The sequence below is a fragment of the Bufo gargarizans genome, chromosome 4, assembly GCF_014858855.1.
Source record: "Bufo gargarizans isolate SCDJY-AF-19 chromosome 4, ASM1485885v1, whole genome shotgun sequence".
Lineage (NCBI taxonomy): Eukaryota > Metazoa > Chordata > Amphibia > Anura > Bufonidae > Bufo > Bufo gargarizans.
In genome coordinates, this window is record NC_058083.1 from 276186371 (window position 1) to 276207501 (window position 21131).

At 43.3% G+C, this 21131-nt stretch overlaps 1 protein-coding gene across 2 annotated transcripts in view; it reads right to left on the minus strand.

Annotated features, from left to right (window-relative positions):
• Positions 1 to 11500: 11500 nt before the first annotated feature.
• The window catches only part of LOC122935646 (gamma-aminobutyric acid receptor subunit rho-1), a 158269-nt gene continuing 148638 nt past the window's right edge, over positions 11501 to 21131 (minus strand). For both annotated transcript variants that reach the window (XM_044291442.1, XM_044291443.1), the window contains one exon: positions 11501 to 11791. In XM_044291442.1, the coding sequence (XP_044147377.1) occupies positions 11501 to 11791 (291 nt within the window). The remainder of the gene's footprint in view (positions 11792 to 21131) is intronic.

Sequence of the window (21131 nt, forward strand, 5' to 3'; positions counted from 1 at the left end):
TGGTTCACATGGACACCTCATCTTGGCTCACGGGTGGTGCATCTGTCATCAGGAGACGATATAACTCCGCTTTCCTTGCGGAGGCGGGAAAGGAGATGCCCCTCTTCCGCAGCTCGGCGGATAATTTCGGAAAAGTCCAGGAACGTAAGGATGGCCCCACGCTTCGCTCAGACTGCGTGTCCCCACTGTCCCGAGATGCGGAAGAGCCTCCTGGAACGGATTCTTGCGACATCTTCCTACCGGCCAGTAAATGAGAGCCATTAGTATCCCCCTAACCCGAACTATGACTGCAAACATCATGCCCATGTGCCCGACCGACGTGAACACCAGTGGATCCCAACCAACCTGCACTTTGCTGTGGCAGACTTTACTGTGCAATCGCCACCTGCTACGTGCATAATTGTGCAACCTGTGGGTCTGCCGTGACCAATCCTGTAGGCGGGACAGAAATCGTAGTCTGTTGGGCTGGTGAATGTTGCCTGCCATATGACTTGGCCTCACTCTGTGACCTGATCGTAGTGGTCGTTTACCATGTCTGTGACTGACTTGCCTGAAGACGTTACGGGACTTGGTGTCGAGTCTGTAGTCGTGACAGACATGACTTGGCAGCACCTGTGGCGTAGCCCCGAATAAGTAATGTCATATGCTGATTCGTACGCCTGTGGTCGTGACAGGACTTCGTTGCTAGTCTGTAGACGTGCTTGATGAGCAGATGGTGTGCCTGTAGTCGTGACAGGACTTTATGCTGAGTCTGTGGACGTGACAGATGTGTTACCAAGACTGCCTGTAGTCATGACAGGATTGTATTTATTTATTTATTTTTACTCTTCTACAGTAAGTCTGTGGTCGTGACAGATGCTTTAACAAAAATTCCTGTAGTCGTGACAGGCCTGTATGCCAAGTCTGTGGACGTGACAGATGCGTTTATTTGGAATGCCTGTAGTCGTGATAGGACTTATACAGTATGTCGTGACAGACATGCCAGTGAAGTTTTTTTTGGTTAGTTTTTTTTCATTCCCCCCCCCCCCCCCCACCTATAGGCCTGGGGATAGCATGAACAGTATGTAACTTTTCTGTAGACGGCATCCGCTTCTGACAGTGACCTTACCAGGGCCACATCTGCAGTGTAACGTGTGAGCTTCAAAAATATATCTGTGACATTCTTTGTCAGCTTTAATACCATACTCCCCCCGAAACCCAAAGACTTTGGTTCCCGGAAGCAGCTCAGTGGGTCATGGGAATAACGCCGCCGGAAAGCCAGTCGCCTTATGGTCGGAACTACGACGGTATCTTCGAATCTCCGACTTCCGTTTTTGATTAAAAAACAGTGCCATCCACAGATTCCCCCATAACAATGCCACCCACAGATCCCCCTCCCCATAACAGTGCCATCCACAGATCCCCCATAATAGTGCCATCCACAGATCCCCCCATAACAGTGTGTCATCCACAGATCCCCCATAAGTGTCATCCACAGATCCCCTACATAACAGTGTCACCCACAGATCCCCCATAACATTGCCATCCACAGATCCCCCATAACAGTGTGTCATCCACAGATCCCCATAACAGTGTGTCATCCACAGATCCCCCATAATAGGGTCATCCACAGATCCCCCTTAAGTGTCATCCACAGATCCCCCATAACAGTGTCATCCACAGTTCCCCAATAATAATGTCATCCACAGACCACCATTAGTTCAAAACCCACCAAAAGCACACATTTTGGTTCAAAAATATTTTTTTCTTATTTTCCTCCTCAAAAACCTAGGTGCATCTTATTGTCAGGTGCGTCTTATTGGGCGAAAAATATGGTATGTTACAAACTTTTAACACGATAATTCCCCCTTTCCCTCCCTCAAAACAACCAGCATCATGATGCAGAAAATGGCAGTAACTGATTTCTGTCTACTGTGTTATTTGTGTAATACCCCATAGTGGTATTACCATTCCTATACCCTGCTACTTTCTTTGATAACTTACCAATAAAGTAATCTGTGTATTGATTACAGGTACTTTATACTGTGCATTCCTATTATGGCTATGTAACTGTTATTTGTTGTATTTTATGTAATGTGTCTGGTTGTCTAGCAGGTTGTGGTGTGTATCTGGCAGAGAGAGATATCTTTAGAAAGAATGTAACTTACCATTCCATTCTACTTCTTTTGGGCAGAAGTGGGCAAGTCCCATTTGCTACCAAGGGAGGGGCAGCAGGAAGTGTCTAGTCAGTCTTAGCAAGGGTAGCATCAGATTCAGACGCGCCCTGATGCAGCAGATAGGGGAGGCCCCCCCAATGTAGCAGGAGTCTCTCCCGAGGGAAGCAGCTCATTGAACACACTGACTCTTTTCAGATTTACCTACAGAATGTCATGAGGGGGTCAACAGCCAAAGGCACCCCACTCCACAGATAGGGAACAGACCAAAAGTCCAGCTGCTAGAATAGAGCTGAGTTTAGCACAGCAGAGAGAGAAAGCAGTGTACTCGAATTTGCCTACCAGTTTATGCTAAAATCTGCTAGGACCAAAAGAAAGCCTGAATATTGTCTGGATGCAAGTTTTACTCCAGTAAAGTTGTTGAACTTTATAAAGGACTGGACTTGATTTATTCTCCACCTCCACCATTACTCATTCCCTTCATAGCTTCGGAGGCAAGCCCTGGGGAGTGACAGTATCCAGGTAGGAGCACCGTGACACACATAAAGACTATTAAGGCCGCACCACACCACTCAACCTTCTTAAAAACCTGGGACATGTTCGGCCCTGGGGGCGGCACGTTGCATTTGTGCTTTAAAAAGCAGGCTAAAAAAGACCTTTCTTTTCGGTTAAGACACACATTGCAAACTTGTAATGTGAATAGCTGACAAACCCCTCATCCCCCCAACTACACAACACCAATATAGCAAAGCAGGTAAAGCCAGCAACTGATTTCTGTCAATTGCATTATTTGCATTTAATTTCACTGGTATAAACATGGTGTTATTGCTTTAAATGCTTTTGCTATAATGCAACATGTTTAACAAAAACTGTTTGGAAAAAAAACATGTGCAATTGCTCAGCAGCAGAATGCTATTGGAGTGCTGTGCGGGCAATAAGCTGGCCTATGAAGAAACTTGAGTTTTTGAAGATAAAAGCTGTCTCTCTCTGGGCAAATGGATTTTTTTTTAATTGTAGGTGGTTAGTTTTGTAATGCAGAACTACAAAAGTGAGGTGCTGCAGCAGCTTACAATATTTTTTTTCTACACTTTGCCTACACTGTCCCTGTTAGACTACTTTCACATTAGCCTTTTTTGTGGATCCATCATGAATCTGCAAAAACGCTTCTGTTACAATTATACAACCACATACATCCCTCATTAACGTATCCGGTTGTATTATGTCTTCTATAGCCATGACAGATCCGTCATGAACACCATTGAAAGTCAACAGGGGACGGATCCATTTTCTATTGTGTCAGAGAAAACGGATCCGTCCCAATTGACTTACATTGTGTGTCAGGATGTATCTATCTTGCTCCGCACCACATGGCGGACAGAAAAACGCTGCAGGCAGCGTTTTGGTGTCCACCTCAAGAGTGGAATGGTGCTGGACGGAGGCAAACTGATACATTCTGAGCGGATCCTTTTCCATTCAGAATGCATTAGAGCAAAACTGATCAATTTTGGACCACTTCTGAGAGCCCTTGACAGATCTCAGAAATTGAAAGCCAGAAAGCTAATGTGAAAGTAGTCTTACAGTCACATACATGGGTTGCAAGAACCACTGAAGACACAGGACACACACTAGGCAAAAGACCAATTTATTTAACAATGGTTACAAGACTGAAAATAATAATCAAACACGACATATGGACAGGGAACGTTGCAGACCTATTCTTGGGTGGGGCTCAGAGCTCTCTCCCTCCTCCCACTGTATGCATGGTCACATGCTGGAAGTTACTGGGAGATTGACTGTGAGTTGGACCTTGCGCTCCTGTAATTTGCCCACTGGCTCCTGGTATTGCCCATACGACCCAGGTAGGTTTAGCGGTAGGTCCCGAGCTACTTGAGAAACCGTGGTGCGGTGCTCGGGCTCAGACATGTCCTCTACAATGAGCAGGACCGTGGTACGATTACACAGATGCCAAATTATGTAGTGGGTCAGGATATGGGTTTAAAAGTCTATAGTTTTGTTTGTGACGCCAATTGCGTGCGCAGGGTACTGTCACAGGGCCCTCCAAGATGTTATAACTCACGCCCCAGGTTAGGAATGTCAGAGTGGTGTATTGTCTCTGTATGGTAGTGGTAATAGTGTCAACCTGGGTATGGCTGGACTCCTGGATCCTGGCTCACTTGCAATACATTTAGTGTAGTGCTTTGCAGCAGTAATTGAGATCCAGACCTTTGGTAAAGTTCAAACTTGTTTTTACTGATGGTAACTTTCATCCAAGCAAGATACAGCTTTAGTCTTAGGTCCCAGCAGGTATTGGCAATGTTAACATAGTAACATAGTAACATAGTACATAAGGCCGAAAAAAGACATTTGTCCATCCAGTTCGGCCTGTTATCCTGCAAGTTGATCCAGAGGAAGGCAAAAAAAAAAAAAAAAAAAAACCCTGTGAGGTAGAAGCCAATTTTCTCCACTTTAGGGGAACATAAACTTCCTTCCCGACTCCAATCAGGCAATCATAATAACTCCCTGGATCAACGACCCCTCTCCAGTAGCTATAGCCTGTAATATTATTAAGCTCCAGAAATACGTCCAGGCCCCTCTTGAATTCCTTTATTGTACTCACCATCACCACCTCCTCAGGCAGAGAGTTCCATAATCTCACTGCTCTTACCGTAAAGAATCCTTTTCTATGTTTGTGTACAAACCTTCTTTCCTCCAGACGCAGAGGATGTCCCCTCATCACAGTCACAGTCCTGGGGATAAATAGCTGATGGGATAGATCTCTGTACTGACCCCTGATATATTTATACATATTAATTAGATCTCCCCTCAGTCGTCTTTTTTTTAAAGTGAATAACCCTAATTTTGATAATCTTTCAGGGTACTGTAGTTGCCCCATTCCAGTTATTACTTTAGTTGCCCTCCTCTGGACCTTCTCCAGCTCTGCTATGTCTGCCTTGTTTACAGGAGCCCAGAACTGTACACAGTACTCCATGTGTGGTCTGACTAGCGATTTGTAAAGTGGTAGGACTATGTTCTTATCACGGGAATCTATGCCCCTTCTGATGCAACCCATTATCTTGTTGGCCTTGGCAGCAGCTGCCTGACACTGGTTTTTGCAGCTTAGTTTGCTGTTTATTAAAATTCCTAGATCCTTTTCCATGTCAGTGTTACCGAGTGTTTTACCATTTAGTATGTACGGGTGACTTGCATTTTTCCTTCCCATGTGCATAACTTTACATTTATCAGTGTTAAACCTCATCTGCCACTTATCTGCCCAAGCCTCCAATCTATCCAGATCCCTCTGTAGTAGTATACTGTCCTCATCAGTGTAAATTACTTTACACAGTTTAGTGTCATCTGCGAAAATTGATACTTTACTATGCAAGCCTTCTACAAGATCATTAATAAATATATTGAAGAGAATAGGGCCCAATACTGACCCCTGAGGTACTCCACTAGTGACAGTGACCCAATCTGAGTGTGTACCGTTAATAACCACCCTCTGTTTTCTATCACTGAGCCAGTTACTTACCCACATATAGACAGTTTACCCCAGTCCAAGCATTCTCATTTTATATACTAACCTTTTATGTGGTACAGTGTCAAATGCTTTGGAGAAGTCCAGATATACGACATCCATTGATTCGCCGCTGTCAAGTCTAGAACTTACCTCCTCATAGAAACTGATTAAATTAGTCTGACATGACCGATCCCTCACGAAGCCATGCTGATATGGCGTTATTTGCTTATTTCTGTTGAGATGCTCTAATATAGCATCTCTCAGAAAACCTTCAAACAGTTTACCCACAACAGATGTTAAACTTACCGGCCTATAGTTTCCAGGGTCTGTTTTTGGCCCCTTTTTGAATATTGGCACCACATATGCCATGCGCCAATCCTGTGGGACATTCCCTGTCAGTATAGAGTCTGCAAATATCAGAAATAAGGGTCTGGCTATGACATTACTTAATTCCTTTAGGATACGGGGGTGTATGTCATCCGGTCCTGGCGATTTGTCTATTTTAATCGTTTTAAGTCGCTGATGCACTTCTTCCTCGGTCAGACAGGACACTTTTAATGGGGAATTTATTTTTGCATTCTGCATGTCATCTGACAATTTATTTTCCTCAGTGAATACATTGGAGAAAAAAATATTTAACAGCTTTGCTTTCTCCTCATCGCTCTCTGCGACTTCCCCCTCATTACTCTTTAAAGGGCCGACACCTTCAGATTTATACTTTTTAACATTTATATAATTGAAGAACATTTTAGGGTTAGTTTTACTCTCTTTGGCAATTAATCTCTCGGTCTCTAGTTTGGCCGCTTTTATTTGTTTTTTACATGTTCTATTTTTTTCCTTATAGTTTTTCAGTGCTTCCGTGCTCCCCTCCTGTTTCAGTGAATGATATGCTTTCTTTTTGTCATTTATTGCTTTCGTTACAGTTCTATTTATCCACATTGGTTTCTTTTTATTCCTTAACCTTTTATTACCATACGGTATGTACCTCTCACAATGAGATTTTAGGATGTTTTTAAAGATATCCCATTTTGTGGCTGTATTTTTATTTTTGAGGACTTTGTCCCAGTTAGTTTGGCCTATGGCCTCTCTTAGTTGGCTAAATTTAGCTTTTTTGAAGTTATTAATTTTGTGGAAGCAGGTATCTCACAGGCCTCAATCAATATCTGGTGAAAGAAGGTATATCAATCCCCTTAATCTGTATTTTGTAGAAGCAGGTATATCGTAGCCCTCAATCAGTATTTTGTGGAAGCTGGTATATCAATCCCCTTAATCAGTATTTTGTCGAGGCAGGTGTATCGCAGTCCTCAATCAATATTTGGTGGAAGCGAGTATATCAAACCCCTTAATCAGTATTTTGTGGAAGCAGGTATTTTGCAGGCCTCAATCAATATTTAGTGGAAGCAGGTATATCAATCCCCTTAATCAGTATTTTGTGGAAGCAGGTATCTCACAGGCCTCAGTCAATATTTTGTGGAAGCAGGTATTTCAATTCCCTTAATCAGTATTTTGTGGAAGTAGGTATATCACAGGCCTCATTAAAATTTTGTGAAAACAGGGATAGCAAACCCCTTAATAAGTATTTTGTGGAAGCAAGAATCTCACAGGCCTTAATCAATATTTAGTGGAAGCAGGTATATCAAATCGCTTAATCAGTATTTTGTGGAAGCATGTATATCGCACCCCTCAATCAATATTTGGTGGAAGCAGGTTTGTCGAATCCCTTAATCAGTATTTTGTGGAAGCGGGTATATCAAACCCCTTAATATGTGTTTTGTGAAAGCAGGTATCTCGCAGCCCTCAATCAATATTTGGTGGAAGCAGTTATATCAATACCCTTAATCAGTATTTAGTGCAGACAGGTATATCGCAGGCCTCAATCAATATTTTTTGGAAGCAGGTATATCAAACCCCTTAATAAGTATTTTGTGGAAACAGGTATATCGCAGGTCTCAATTAATATTTGGTGGAAGCACGTATATCAATCCACTTAATCAGTATTTTGTGGAAATAGGTATATCGTAGCCCTCAATCAGTATTTTGTGGAAGCAGTTATATCAATCCCTTTAATCAGTATTTTGGGGAAGTGGTTATCTCGCAGGCCTCAATCAATATTTTGTGGAAGCAGGTATATCAAACCCCTTAATCAGTATTTTATGGAAGCAGGTATCTCGCAGGCCTCAATCAATATTTGGTGGAGTCAGGTATATCAATTCCCTTAATCAGTGTTTTGTGGAAGCAGGTATATCGCAGCCCTCAATCAGTATTTTTTGGAAGCAGGTATATCAATCCCCTTAATCAGTATTTTGTGGAAGAAGGTATAGCTTAAGCCTCAATCAATATTTTGTGGAAGCAGGTATATCAATCCCCTTAATCAGTATTTTGTGGAAGCAGGTATATCATAGCCCTCAAAGAGTTTTTGTGGAAGCAGGTGTATCAAACCCCTTAATCAGTATTTTATGCAAGCAGGTATCTCGCAGGCCTCAATCAATATTTGGTGGAGTCAGGTATATCAATTCCCTTAATCAGTGTTTTGTGGAAGCAGGTATATCGCAGGCCTCAATCAATATTTTGTGGAAGCAGGTATATCAAACTCCTTAATCAGTATTTTGTTGAAGCAGGTATCTCGCAGGCCTCAATTAGTATTTTCTGGAAGCAGGTGTATCAAACCCCTAATTAGTATTTAGTAGAAGCAGGTATATCACAGACCTCAATCAGTATTTTTTGGAAGCAGGTATATCAATCCCCTTAATCAGTATTTTGTGGAAGAAGGTATATCTTAAGCCTCAATCAATATTTGTGGAAGTGGGTATATCAAACCCTTTAATCAGTATTTTGTGGAAGCAGGTATCTTTCAGGCCTCAAGCAATATTTTGTGGAAGCAGGTATATCAATCCCCTTAATTAGTATTTTGTGGAAGCAGGTATCTCGCAGGCCTCAGTCAATATTTTGTGGAAGCAGGTATATCAATTTCCTTAATCAGTATTTTGTGAAAGCAGGTATATTGCAGGCCTCAATCAATATCTTGTGAAAAGCAGGTATATCAATACCCTTAATCAGTATTTTGTGGAAGCAGGTATCTTGCAGGCCTTAATCAATATCTGGTGGAAGAAGGAATATCAATCCCCTTAATCAGTATTTTGTGGAAGCAGGTATGTCGCAGGCCTCAATCAATATTTTGTGGAAGCAGGTATATAAAACCCCTTAATCAGTATTTTTTGGAGGCAGGTATTTCGCAGGCCTTAATCAATATTTTTTGGAAGCAGGTATATCAATCCCCTTAATCAGTATTTTGTGGAAGCAGGTATATCATAGCCCTCAATGAGTTTTTGTGGAAGCAGGTATATCAAACCCCTTAATCAGTATTTTGTGGAAGCAGGTATCTCGCAGGCCTCAATCAATATTTGTTGGAATCAGGTATATCAATCCCCTTATCAGTATTTTTTGGAAGCAGGTATATCGCAGGCCTCAATCAATATTTTGTGGAAACAGGTATATCAATTGCCTTAATCAGTATTTTGCGGAAACAGGTATATCACAGGCCTCAATCATTATTTTGTGGAAGCAGGTATATCAAACCCCTTAATTAGTATTTTGTGGAAGCAGGTATCTCGCAGTCCTTAATCTGTATTTTGTGGAAGCAGGTATTTCAATCCCCTTAATCTGTATTTTGTGGAAGCAAGTATTTTGCAGGCCTGAAACTATTTTTTGGTGGAAACAGGTATATCAAACCTCTTAGGCTGAGTTCACATCAGCGTTCAGCCTTTCCGCTCTCCTGCTCCGTTATAAGAGCAGGAGAATGGAAAGGACGGATTGGGCACATAACTGAGCCGAACAGAGTCTACGGATTACATAGACTATAATGTAGTCCTGCATGTACTACTTTAGTCTCTGCTCCAAAACCATCTTCGCTGGTGTGAACAAAGCCTTAATCAGCATTCTGTAAAAGCAGGTATCTCGCAGGCCTCAATCAATATTTGGTGGAAGCAGGTATATCGAACCCCTTAATCAGTATTTTGTAAAACCAGGTATATCACACTCCTCAATTATTTTTTTTGCCACAACAGTTATATCACAACACCCTGATTATTTGGGGCAACAGTTATATTGCAGCCCTCAATCAGGATTTTGTGGAAGAAAGTATATCGCTTCCCTAAATCTGTTTTTTTTGGGGCAGCAGGTTTATCACACCCTTTGCAATTAGTTGTCCCAATAGCACTTGTGCCTCTATATAGCTGTGGTATTGCAGCATAACTGCACACAACTGCTGTACAATACAAATGCACTATATACTTTCTATGCTAGAATGTATATTATAAGTATATCACAACCCTCAGTATTTCACACCTATTAATAGCACACCTATACCAGTACCTAAAAGGACTTTTGAGGCCCCATTAGATAGCGTTGTTTGGTGTCCCTAACAACCTGTCCCTGCTCCACAAAGCATCCTCTCCCTACACTGGCAAAAGACAAAATGTAAAATGGCTACCAGATCGGGTTCTGTTATAGGGCGAGGATGTGTCCATGTGCTGAAACGTCTCAATTGGCTGTCCTGTCCCACCTGATGGATGTGTCATGGGTCAAAGTTCGGCGCAATGGAAAATATGTCGCCGGCGGACATCATCATATGTTTGCATGTTCGGCAAATCGCGAACACACAACGTTCACTGCGAAACTACTGCCGGGAGAACCGCAAGGCCATCTCTATAGAAGAAATGCTTGCTTGTACATTTTTATACAGTGTAAAATAATTTTCTGTCAGACACAACATAGACCCATCCTCCCTTATCAACAATTTAACACAGAATGATGTCTGCTCATTCTGCACAGACATCTCCCTGCCTGCTACCTCCCCCGACTGGCTTTGGAGGCTGTTTTTCAGCCTTTGAGACAATTATAACAAGCCTCCTCACTTCCACCCAGGGTTATGTGACATTCCTGTTAATCTTTCCTAATGGTTTTACCTGTCAACATATGATTAAAATGATTCTATTTTACTCGATTCATCCGAAGCAAACCTAAAAAGTTTTGGTTTCGGTTGGATGGCCACATTTTTGTGAAATTCGGAATGAACCTGATTTGTTATGAATTGATTTGTTCATCTTTAGTATTACACTAACCAATATTCACTTTTTGTGCTCAGTATATACACTGTACAGTATATATGTACAGCTGTGCTTTCTGTAATATACCCTATATTATGTATGTCAGATTTTATGGTAAATTGTTGATATTTCATTAGAAAAAAACAAAATCAGAGATTTAGCAAAACTGGAAGAACAGTATAATTGCAACATTTCATGGCTTAAATGTTTGTTGAAATCAGAGTACGCTATTAATACTGTATAATTTAATGTTGCCCTATCCCATAACACAAACACATTAAGTCATTTTGACTTTATTAAATGATAAATCCAGAACATGGTTGTAATGGTCACCTGTGTGGAAACTGCTGAAAATGAAATATTGACAGTGAAATAATTCAACTGCTCATAGATGTGATTACAGTTACACCATTACACCCACTGCAGAATCAGGCAGTCATCCAAAATATGCAGGTGTGTAAGTAAATTAACACAAATTTATATTGTACAGTTATGATCTTCTACAGGTGTCTTCATATTAGGATGTTGCTTAGCTAACAAACACAAGTTAAAAAATAGAAACAATAGGCCAATTTACATATGCCTTGTCAAAACGTACAAAATAAAAATGAATTATTAATGAATAACAATGTATAAAAAGTAACCTGTTACATTTCAATTAATAATCCTGATAAGGTCTCCTGCTTATAGTCCTCCAACATAGTTTATTGGCAAGTCAAATGCTTCTAGGAGAAAATCGACCAATAGATGATGTTAAATAGAATATAAGCTGCAGGGAAGATCGATCGTGAATATTTGTCAATTGCATGTGTGTCAATACGCATACTGACGTAAGATGGTCGTTGGCTCTTCCTTCTGTTTGAGTTTCTCTCTGTGTTGAGTGCTAGTTGTACCATAATGCGGTCTTCTTTTTCACCATTATCAGACACAAAGCCACTTAGATTGTTCACCTCACCATCACTGTAGCTGCTGTCCATCATCATCCGTGGCTGAGGTACCCCACAAGTACACGGAAGCTTAAAGGAAATATAAAGTGTAGTTAGCTATAAAAAAAATTACCTATGAACATGTTGCATATTCTTATGTTTTGAATTACTGTCCCATGTCACTAGAGGGTACTGTTACTAGAGGTTTATGAAGCACTGTCAGTTATTGGTTCATTCTTTTTTTCATACTTGTTTTTTGTCTATTCCTTCATTTTGATGACCAATAATGAACAAAATTTACTGTTCTTGTTCCAACTCTTACAGCTTCAATCATTAATAAATATAGGATATATCGCAAGCCAAACAAGCAAAACCAAAGTCTAATGACCGAATAGTGGTTTATTATAGTGGTCATTAATGGCCAAACCAGATGAGGCTGCTTTTATGAAAAAATACCGTCTTGGTCTAGCACTATTAACTATAACTGATAATATTTCACTAGTACAATATAAAATGCAGCAACTGTAACCAGCAATGAAGAATGCTACCAATATAAATTAGGAAATCATAGAGGGATAATAGATAAAAACATAAAACATAACTTTTACTATAGGTCAATAAAAATGCACCACCTGAGCTCCAAATCGCAAACAACACAAATGTAAAAGGGAGGGGAAGAGGCATTCTTGCTCCCGTTGAGCACAGATATTCAGTTACAAAAAATTGTTGTATGAGGCAATTAAACCAACTTTTTCACAAATTAAGCTTCACAAGTCACTCAGTAATAAGAAAAAGGCTGTGCCTTAAGGTAAAGCAAGTGATAGGCTAAGAACTAGGGAGTGGAAGTGGAAATTATGACAGTCCCCAGATACACCTTCTGATGATCCTAATACTTTCTCTAAAACAAGAGAACCATAAATATAGGGGAACTGCCCTAGAAAGGTCAATCCAGCAAGAGCAAAACCCTGGTAGCCTTAATTTACTCTCCTTACTAATTTCCTTGATCAGTAGTGAAGAATTTATTAGGGGTGCATGGTGGTATAAAGAAATATCCTAATGGACTATTACTGAGTGCTAGCACATATAGTGTGTAGCAATGAACTGATATTCCATGTTGCAAAGATATACCTCCCCTTGACTGAATGAGGGTGTCCCCCAAATTAAGGCTGCAACCATGCCCACATAATACTAGGCCAAAAGGAAAAGTGTGCTACAGTAGCTGTAGTTTATATTTACTAACATTTTTTTCTTTTTGATGGTATTTAACACAAGTTCATGGGAACTGTGATGGGTAGCCTGTGCACAACTGTATACTGTATATGAAACTGTCACACCTGTGACAGGTGTTAGATGGTCTGAAAGACTGACTGCACATGAGTGATCTGACAGCCTTTTTTGGTTTCACTTTGTCTGTGTGTTGCTGGTATGTCCACACCTCCATTCAGGTGTGGATCATGTGACCTTTACTTCTCCCTATTTAGTCTGACTTTACCCATCACTCCTTCCTCTGGATAGCTTTATTTGGTTTTGGAAGAGCTGGAGTATGGTTCTTGTTTAAGTCCTGTTCATCCATCATCCTCAGAAGTTAAGTGTTCCGATTGTTGTGTTTTGTATCCTCCCCCCTGGTTGTTTACTAGGCCTCAGCGAGACGCTGGTGCCTTCACCAGGGAAAGAATGGGTTGTCTTTGCCCTGTCATTACCTTTAGGGCATCCGAGGTTTACCAGGGTTTTCCAGGTTCCTGTGTATGGGCATCTCTATCACCAAGAGGTGCCCATAGGGATAGTAGTTAGGGCCAGGAGTAGTGTTTTATAGATGCTGACCCTTTTCCTTCCCTTGCGGTGAGGCCTAGTATGTTTCCTCTTCCTTCTTGTTGTCTTTTGGTGTTCTCCCCTACTACATCTGTGACAGAAACTGATCTTGGAATGAAATGCTTGTGGTTGCTGATCCATCCAGTAATAGCACTTCCAATATTGTGCAGTTGGCCCAGTATTTAGATCATATTTTCATAATATGGATGTGGAATAGAACACATTTTTGAGGAGTTCCTCATTTCTCATGTAAGATACATAAAAATACCGTTGCATTTTTGGATATCACATTAAATAAGAATCCACTGAAATGCTACAGTCTGACTGCTTACCATAAACTGGCCTTCACTAATTTGATTCAAAGGATTTGGAGAAGCATAACATTAAATATTGGAGTGACATTGGGCAGCACGGTGGCTAAGTGGTGCCTTACAGTGCTGGGGTCCTAGGTTTAAATCCGACCAATGATAGCATCTGCATGGAGTTTGTATGTTCTCCCTATATTTGCATGGGTTTCCTCCTACACACCACAGATATACTGATAGGAAACTTAGATTGTGAGCTCCATTGGAGACAGCAAGTAATGATAATATCTGTAAAGTGCTGCATAATATGTCAGTGCTATATAAATGAATACAATAAATGAATAAATATGACACAATATATATTTATGGCATTTTAAGTCAGCATACCTTATAAGTGGATCTGTCCTTATTGGAAAAAAAAAAAAAGAAGAGTGGTTTAAAAGGGTAACATTTGGTTGTTGTATATGTAATGAGTTTGGTTATGGCAATTTTATTATGATGCTTTGATAAATAAATAAATTATTTAAAAAAGATCACCATGCATAATGCCAGCTCTGGAGCAGTTTTCTCTAGAGTGATAGATTTGATTTTACTATCTGTCAGTTTCATGGATGAATCTGGATTTGGTGGATGCCTGGAAACATTTGGTGAAGGAGGGAAGATAGCATTGAGCTGTATTTCATGGTTTATTTCCAATGTAGGATAGCATTTAGTGTTACATCATACTATTACATTTTAGACCGCTATAGGCTTCCAACTTTGTTGAACCAGTTTAGGGAGGACCTTTACCTGTTCCAGTATACTTGTGCCCAACTATTCAATGTGAGGTTCATTGTGAGATATTGTTTGATAAAAAAACACTTTGGTAAATACTGGAGTTCTAATTGTGAGTTAGAAATTTAGAAATTCCTACAGACACACTACAAAATTTTTATCAATGCCGTCTCGTAAGAGTAGAGGTTATAATTAGAGATGAGTGAATTTCCAAACAAATTTCAGTTCTATCTGAATGTATTTGCAGCGAATCGCATTAAAAATGGCTATTTCCTGGCTGCAGAGAGCCTTTATAGTAATGTAGAAGACTGCCTTGCAATAACACGCATAGAGAGTCTGCTGTGGTAGTGAAACAATACTGTGAGTCAGTATGACATGCAGATGACAGGCGTCGCTCTTAGAACCACTGCACACTTCACTTATTTGGGCAGTTATGGGTCCAAAACTGACCTAATAACTCAAGTTTGAACTCAGCCTTACAGGTGAATGTTAGCGTCAAGAAGAAGCGCACTCCTTTTACACCGTCTGAAGCTGATTCCACATAGATGTCTACAGAAACTGTTCTATTAAACGCTTATACAAGTAGAGCCGCCCCCCTCCCCACGAAAGAGTGTAGAGGGTCAGCAGTAAGTTTGTGTTGATGTCACAGATTATCTTTCCCTTCCTCTGATCCTTCAGAACAATAACCCCCAAAAAACGGATCCTGTCTGTAGATCGTCCGCCTTCACTCGGTCAGTATTTGGTCAGTAATCCATCTGTGTTGCAAAAGCAAAAAAAACAGGAGTGGATCCAAAACAGAGATGATGCGTTAATGGAATATTTGCATGTTTTGTACCCACTCCTGCTTTTGGCTACGAAATCATAAGCCAATTCTGATACAAAATAGGGACCATATCATGCAGGACTTACAGCTGTTACATAGAAAGGATCCGTTGTGCTTCTCATTATACCTTCCTTCTGACAGATCAGAAGAAGGGTCAAATAAATGATGATGTCAGACAGGCCAAAAGACAAAATAGTGGCCCAGTCATGAAGTGGGGAGGGTGGGAACAGCATGAAAAGCCCACAGAGTGGCCCTATGGCATAGTGGTGAGGTGGAAGCAGCATGAGGAGACCACAGAGTGGACCAATGACAGAGTCTGGAGGTGGCAGCAGCATCAGGAGGTGGCCACAGAATGGCACAATGACAGTGTGGAGGTGGCAGCAGCATACAGAGGACACAGAGTGGCACAATGACAGAGTGTGTAGGTGGTGGTAGCAGCAGCATCATCAGGAGGAGGCCACAGGGTGGCACAATGACAGTGTGGAGGTGGCATCAGCATCAGGAGGACACAGAGTGGCACAATGACAGAGTGTGGAGGTGACAGCAGCAGCATCAGGAGGAGGCCACAGAGTGGCACAATGACAGTGTGGAGGTGGCAGTAACAGCATCAGGAGGCCACAGAGTGGCACAATGACAGAGTATGTAGGTGGCAGCAGCATCATCAGGAGGAGGCCACAGAGTGGCACAATGACAGTGTGGAGGTGGCAGCAGGATCAGGAGGACACAGAGTGACACAATAACAGAGTGTGTAGGCGGTGGCAGCAGCAGCATCAGGTGGAGGCCACAGAGTGGCACAATGACAGTGTGGAGGTTGCAGCAGCATCAGGAGGAGACCACAGAGTGCCACAATGACAGGGTGTGGAGGTGGCGGCAGCAGCATCAGGAGGAGGCCACAGGGAAGCACAATGACAGTGTGAAGGTGGCAGCAGCAACATCAGTAGGCTACAGAGTGGCACAATGACAGAGTGTGGAGGTGGCGGCAACATCAGAAGGAGGCCACAGGGTGGAATAATGACAGTGTGGAGGTGGCAGCAACAGCATCAGAAGGAGGCCACAGAGTGGCACAATGACAGAGTGTGTAGGTGGTGGCAGCAGCAGCATCATCAGGTGGAGGCCACAGGGTGGCACAGTGAGTGTGGAGATGGCATCAGCATCAGGAGGACACAGAGTGGCACAATGACAGAGTGTGGAGGTGACAGCAGCAGCATCAGGAGGAGGCCACACAGTGGCACAATGTCAGTGTGGAGGTGGCAGTAACAGCATCAGGAGGAGGCCACAGAGTGGCACAATGACAGTGTGGAGGTGGCAGCAGGATCAGGAGGACACAGAGTGACACAATAACAGAGTGTGTAGGCGGTGGCAGCAGCAGCATCAGGTGGAGGCCACAGAGTGGTACAATGACAGTGTGGAGGTTGCAGCAGCATCAGGAGGAGACCACAGAGTGCCACAATGACAGGGTGTGGAGGTGGCGGCAGCAGCATCAGGAGGAGGCCACAGGGAAGCACAATGACAGTGTGAAGGTGGCAGCAGCAACATCAGTAGGCTACAGAGTGGCACAATGACAGAGTGTGGAGGTGGCGGCAACATCAGAAGGAGGCCACAGGGTGGCATAATGACAGTGTGGAGGTGGCAGCAACAGCATCAGGAGGAGGCCACAAAGTGGCAAAATGTGTACTGCACGCTTTCATACACTGTGTGCAGACACGTAGCCTGAGGCACTGGGATGGCCGTGCCACAGGCTATGTGTCTGCACGTGGAGTATGAAAGCGTGCAGTACACTGTTTGTGTTTGTGTGTCCTATAAGCTCCTGATGAATTGGCTGCACAGAAAATAGGCAGCCAGAAAAATGCGTTGAGCTGGGCTAGTCACCCTGAGAGAGAGGGGGCAGCCCTCATAGGAAGGGACACTATTGTAGCCACTATAGCTTTAACATAGGGTAGCAGTGTGATTGTCTTTGAGTCACTGGAGGGATGTTGCGCGAATATAGGTGAAGAAACTTATTGTGCAATTAATCGACTGCCCCCCCCGCATCTCCAGTTACTTCACTGCTCCCTATACTGTACACAGTCTTAGGTTTAGAGGTGAGGTGTCACATAACATACTCATGCCCAGTGACTACGCCACCTAGGATGTCTTGTGCACATTTTCTATTTACACATTTAGTGGAGAAATCCCACAAAAATCCTTTTAGATATTATGTACTAATAAAGGTAATATTTTAGCGACAACATTTGGATAGTGAAACGTATACTTTGGGTTTGTCACCCACCTTTTACAAGATCATTTAGTTAACCAATAGTGTGAAGGTGGTAGCAGCATCAGGAGACCACAGAGTGGCACAATGTCAGAGTGTAAAGGTGGCAGAAGCAGCATCAGGTGGAAGCCACAGAGTGGCACAATGACAGTGTGGAGGTTGCAGCAGCATCAGGAGGAGACCACAGAGTGCCACAATGACAGGGTGTGGAGGTGGCGGCAGCAGCATCAGGAGGAGGCCACAGGGAAGCACAATGACAGTGTGAAGGTGGCAGCAGCAACATCAGTAGGCTACAGAGTGGCACAATGACAGAGTGGGAGGTGGCGGCGACATCAGAAGGAGGCCACAGGGTGGCATAATGACAGTGTGGAGGTGGCAGCAACAGCATCAGGAGGAGGCCACAAAGTTGCAAAATGTGTACTGCACGCTTTCATACACTGTGTGCAGACACGTAGCCTGAGGCACTGGGATGGCCGTGCCACAGGCTATGTGTCTGCACGCGGAGTATGAAAGCGTGCAGTACACTGTTTGTGTTTGTGTGTCCTATAAGCTCCTGATGAATTGGCTGCACAGAAAATAGGCAGCCAGAAAAATGCGTTGAGCTGGGCTAGTCACCCTGAGAGAGAGGGGGCAGCCCTCATAGGAAGGGACACTATTGTAGCCACTATAGCTTTAACATAGGGTAGCAGTGTGATTGTCTTTGAGTCACTGGAGGGATGTTGCGCGAATATAGGTGAAGAAACTTATTGTGCAATTAATCGACTGCCCCCCCCCCACATCTCCAGTTACTTCACTGCTCCCTATACTGTACACAGTCTTAGGTTTAGAGGTGAGGTGTCACATAACATACTCATGCCCAGTGACTACGCCACCTAGGATGTCTTGTGCACATTTTCTATTTACACATTTAGTGGAGAAATCCCACAAAAATCCTTTTAGATATTATGTACTAATAAAGGTAATATTTTAGCGACAACATTTGGATAGTGAAACGTATACTTTGGGTTTGTCACCCACCTTTTACAAGATCATTTAGTTAACCAATAGTGTGAAGGTGGTAGCAGCATCAGGAGACCACAGAGTGGCACAATGTCAGAGTGTAAAGGTGGCAGAAGCAGCATCAGGAGGAGGCCACAAGGTGGCACAATGACAGCGTGGAGGTGGCAGCAGAATCATCAGGAGGCCACAGAGTGGCACAATCACAATGCGGAGGTGGCAGCAGCAGCATCAGGAGGCCACAGAGTGTCAAGGTGACATAGTGTTGAGATAGTAGCAGCATCAGGAGACCACAGAGTGGCAATGTGACAGTGTGGAGGTGGAAGAAGCATCAGGAGACCACAGAGTGGCAAGGTGACACAGTGTAGAGGTGGCAGCAGCATCAGGAGACCACAGAGTGGCAAGTTGACATAGTGTGGAGGTGGGAGGAGCATCAGCTGACCACACAGTGGCAAGGTGACAGAGTGTGGAGGTGGCAGTAGCATCAGGTGACCACAGAGTGACCCGGCGACAGAATGGGGAGGTGGGTGGCAATAACACTACCAGCTCAACATGGTGGGTGAAAGAAGGAGCACTTGGCATCAGGCAAGTGGCAGCATCAGAAAAGTAGCTCAGGCAGGTAGCCAGAAGAAACAGGTCTCTTTTAAGTGTTGGTGTGGCACCTGGATGATCTAGTCTGATGCATCAGGCATTGGTGGGTGGAAATCCTGGGTGATCCATGCCTGATTCATCTTGACAAAGGTCAGTCTCTCCACATTTTGGGTGGACAGGCGAGTTCTTCTTGGGGTAACTACGGCCCCCACCGCACTAAACACCCGCTCTGATGCCACACTACTGGCCACGCAGGACAGCTTTTCCAGGGCAAACTCAGCCAGTTGCAGCCAAAAATCCAGTTTGGCTGCCCAGTAGCCCAGCGGATCTTCAATCTAGGGTGGCAGGGTGCTTACTGTCCAAGTATGCCACCACCTGCTGGTTCAGGTCCTTCTCCAAGTCTAGCTGCTGGTCAGTAGTTTCTTCACTGCACGTGTGAAGAAAGCTGCTCATCAGCGACTCTAGACTCAAGTTGCTGCTGATGGAGCTGTAACTGCTCTTACCCCCCACCCTGCGACAACAGCCATGGCAGAGGAACGTGAGTGCAGAGGGCGCCCCCTGTCAGATCTGCGAGAGGATGGATGATGGTGCAGATAGGCAGCGGCCATCAAACTACATAGGATGTCTCTGTAGCAGTTCAGTTTTTCCTTCCTCTCAGCAGTTGAAAAAAGGCCCCCAACAAATTTCTTTCAAGACAACTTTATAACTCCAAATTAAAACACCAAACTTTGAAAAGAATGAGACATTTCGGAATTCGGGTGAGGTATATATCCGTTAAAACAAGAGGAACGCCAGCAACCTAGTCTCTTGATGATATGTGCTGGCACTTGATTTTTTGACGCGGCGGATGCTGCTCCTATTCGAAAAGAATGCCCAAATACCGAGGTTAGGTCTATTCCAAGGTTAGCCAACAATACACAAATGTGGGTTATGAATTTGGGGCAGGTGAGGAGAATTTCGTTGAAAGGCAGCAATGGGCTATCGGGCAGTTTGTCATTTAACACGGTCAATAGCTGTTGGAGAATGCGAACGGGGCACCAATGATGTGCTGTAGGGAAATATGACACCTGAGTCGGGGGCTTACCTGAGACGTCTTAGTGGTAATTAGCGAGAGTACGAAACCGTCTCTGGTAGCGTTGAGCTGTCTGACGGTGACAAACCTATCACTGTTAGGAGGGGAAGTGAACTCTCCCGGTCTCAAGAAACCGTAAAAGGCCAAGTACATGGCTGCTATTACTACTAAACTCTGCTGTGCACCGAAAGGTTCTCTGTCCAGCATGTCGGACAGATTACGAAAAACCAGCTAGTGCGTCTCTCACTGTTACATTTGTTCAGACCCTTCAGAGTGGCTTTGATGGCATGGATAGAAAACAGGGAACCCTCCCCCGGGTGACTCATGGCTCTGAAATGCTGGACTCCCGCGAGGTAGGACTTGACCGTGGAGTGTGACAGTTTCAAATCGGTGTGACAGTAACCAATGAATGCTAGAATGTACTCAACGAACTCGGTGTTACCTTGAGGGAATTTGTCCTGGAATTTGCAAAAAGCTCCCCAACCTGTCTGATAGCTAGCAGTATTAGGCTACAGGGATTTGGCTAACAATGAATGAGCTGTGGCCAGAAGAGCATCTAGATTAGGGTGGTGTTTGGAGGGACTGTGGCACCAAAGACGTCTGCTTCTGGACAAACTTGCGAGAAAAGAGAAAAGTTAAATCGAGATAAGGCATCGGCAGCTGTATTGTTGGCCCCGGGGATGTGCGAAATATATAGCGAAATTGGTGTTGTAGGGAAAGAAGAACCAGAAGTCTTACAAATAACATAACGTGAGGGGACTTGGACGACCCGTTATTCAGAATGTCAACGACTGTGGCATTATCTG